The sequence below is a fragment of the Galeopterus variegatus genome, unplaced genomic scaffold (assembly GCF_000696425.1).
Source record: "Galeopterus variegatus unplaced genomic scaffold, G_variegatus-3.0.2 Scaffold1322, whole genome shotgun sequence".
Classification (NCBI taxonomy): Eukaryota; Metazoa; Chordata; class Mammalia; order Dermoptera; family Cynocephalidae; genus Galeopterus; species Galeopterus variegatus.
The window spans coordinates 300219-302891 of record NW_007727433.1 but is presented as its reverse complement, the minus strand read 5'-3'; the positions used below and the strand labels follow the sequence as shown (position 1 = coordinate 302891).

Sequence of the window (2673 nt, the reverse complement as noted above, 5' to 3'; positions counted from 1 at the left end):
GGGGGGGGGGGGGGGCCGGGGCCTGAGCGGGGGGGGGGTCTGGAAGTGGGCGGGGCGGAGCCGGGGCCTGAGCGGGGGCGGGGTCTGGAAGTGGGCGGGGCGGAGCCGGGGCCTGAGCGGGGCGGGGCCTGAGCGGGCGGTCCTGAGAGTGGCGTGGTAAGGATGTGGGCGGGGCGGAGCCGTCCTGAGCTGGTGGACGGGGCGGGGGCGGGGCCTGAGCGCGTGGACGGGGCGGCGCCCGGCCGGGGTGCAGGCGGGTCAGTCCGGCCTAGGAGGCCAGGTAGCCGGCGTCCACGAAGATGCCCGAGCCGCTGGTGGAGGCACTGCGGTCGCTGAGCAGGAAGAGGATGCTGTTGACCACGTCCTCCACCTCTGCGGGGCGGCGGGCGGTCAGGGCGGCTGGGCTCGGCTGGGCCACCCAGGCGCCGTCACCCGCTGTCCCCCTGACCTGCGAGCTTCCTCAGCGGGTGGCGCTCCTTCAGCTTCCAGGATAACTCGGGGTCGGAGAAGATTTTGCGGGTCATGGCCGTCTGCACCATCGAGGGGATCACGGAGTTCACCCGGATCTGGCCCCGGGGCCGGAGGTAGTGGCCTCAGCCCGTGGACCAGCCACTTCCCCACAGCCCCTAGTCCACCTAAGGACCTAGTGTACTTACTGTGTCCAGCCAGTCCCTGACCCCACTGCCCAGAGCCTTGTGTGGCCCCCGGGATCCCCACCACCACTCTCTCCCCTGACTCCTAACACTGCCCCCCAGCTCCCACCTCGTGCCCCCCCTGGCCCCCACTCCCATACTTACCTTGTGTGGCCCCAGCTCCATGGCCATGGCTTTGGTCAGCATGGTCATTGCACTCTTGGTGGAGACTGCGGGGGAGAGGCGGCAGTGCCAAGGACCCCTTAGGGATTGAGCGCAGGGGCTCCTGTGTGCACTGCGGGGGGAGCAGGCTGGGCAAAGGGACTCACTGTAGGTGACCAGGTTGGGAAAGGTGACATGGGCCGCTATACTGGAGACGTTGACAATGGAGCCGGGCACTCCACGGTCGATCATGCCCCGGACTACGATCTGGAAGCCATAGTGAGGAGCAGCTGACCCTCCCCCACCCCACCAGGCTGTCGGCTGGGCCACGCTGTCCCACTGGCTCACCTGGGACACCTGTATCACAGAACGCAGATTCACATTGAAGGACCTGGCAGGAGTGAGAGACATTGGCCACCTCTGACCCTGTCCTCAGCAGCCCCTCCTGGCGTGACCGCTCTTCCCACTTCCCACCTGTCGAAGGCCTCCTTGGTGACCTCCAGGAAGGGCTGCATCAGCACCACAGCGGCGTTGTTCACCAGCAGGTCCACGGGGCCAACACTGCCTAATGCCTGCTCCGTGGCCTCCCAGTCACCCAGGTCCACGCACACGGGCTCTACTCCGGGGCACTGTGGAAGACATTGGGCAGTGGTCTGGGGGTGGTCCCAGCAGGCTCTTGAAACATCCCTAGGGCCATGGTGGGCTGTGTGCCTCACCTCCTTGGAGAGGCTGACCAGGTCGGCATGGGTGCGGCTCACAGCCACGACTCTGGCTCCGGAGGCATGTAGGGCCTTCGCAGTGTCCCTCCCGATCCCTGCAAGCATGGGACTTGGTGGGTGGATGGCCCTGCACATCTGGTCAGGGGAGCAGGTGGGAGCAGGACCAAGCAGGAGGATGCTGGCCAGAGGGCAGTAGCCCAGGAGTAGGTGGGGGCCCCAGTCAGAGGCCAGGCTGACCAGGATCAGGCTCAAGGAGGCCACAGAGGGCAGCTCCTTCTCACTGGGCCTGAGGGAAGAGGACGTGACTCGACCCCCTATCTACCCAGCCTGGGTCCAGGGGCTGCTCTGGGGACAGGACAAGCTCATGCCTTTCAGGGGGGTCTTGTGTTGACCAGCGAGTAGCTGGTGTCCTGTCCCCAGTGAGGCTCCAGCCAGGTGGTGGGGAGCAGCTGAGGTCCAGGTCCCAGGGGCTGCGGGGGGTGGGAGAGCCATCGGTTGCAGTGGGCGAATTGTGACAGTCAAGTGGGGACTCGCATCACCCCCACCTGCCCTGTGCACACCCACCTTTTCCTGCCCCTGTCACCAGGGCCCGCAGGCCACTGAAGTTCAGCTGCATGATCCTGACCCCAGCCTCTCCTGCAGCCAGAGGAGGACTCGGACGTTTTATAGGCCTGGGCAGGCAGGTGGGGCGGGGACACCAGGAGGGGGCTGGGCATAACCCACTCCCCTCCAGGGGCGGCTCTCTCATCCCCTGCCTAAACGTGCCTGCCAGAAGCTCCATCCCAGATTTTGGAAAAGAAATAAAAATTAAATTGTATGTGTGTATGCGTGCTTAGACGCAGCAGCATGTTGGGGGTGGAGGTGAAACTTTGTTTTCTCTATTCTTGTCTGGACAGAAACACTACCCTGTAACACTGCTTCTACTGGAAGAGGAAGGCGGGCCTCCCTATCAGCTGGGGGTATTCCCACCCATCTGAGGGGCCAGGGCAGCTGAACCGCATGGGAATGGGGAGTGGGTCATCTGCGCCCACCACTGCCAGCTCTCTAGTAATGTTTCAGTGCCCTGTGTTGGGCTCTGCTGCCCTGGGGCGGGGGACAGGGGCACCCATGGAGCAAGTGGGCCTCCAGAGTCTTCCTTGCTTGGTCCTTCCCAGGTGCCC

General features: G+C 65.0%; 1 protein-coding gene across 1 annotated transcript; it reads right to left on the bottom strand.

The window, feature by feature from the left end:
- Positions 1-268: 268 nt before the first annotated feature.
- LOC103593321 (carbonyl reductase [NADPH] 2-like) lies at positions 269-2319 on the bottom strand. The gene is made up of 8 exons (XM_008576276.1): positions 2078-2319; positions 1511-1608; positions 1269-1423; positions 1143-1185; positions 962-1061; positions 798-862; positions 449-566; positions 269-372 (listed from the first exon to the last, which is right to left on the bottom strand). Exons 1-8 carry the CDS (start codon positions 2292-2294, stop codon positions 269-271), a joined length of 900 nt encoding a protein of 299 aa, XP_008574498.1. The 5' UTR covers positions 2295-2319.
- Positions 2320-2673: the final 354 nt, after the last annotated feature.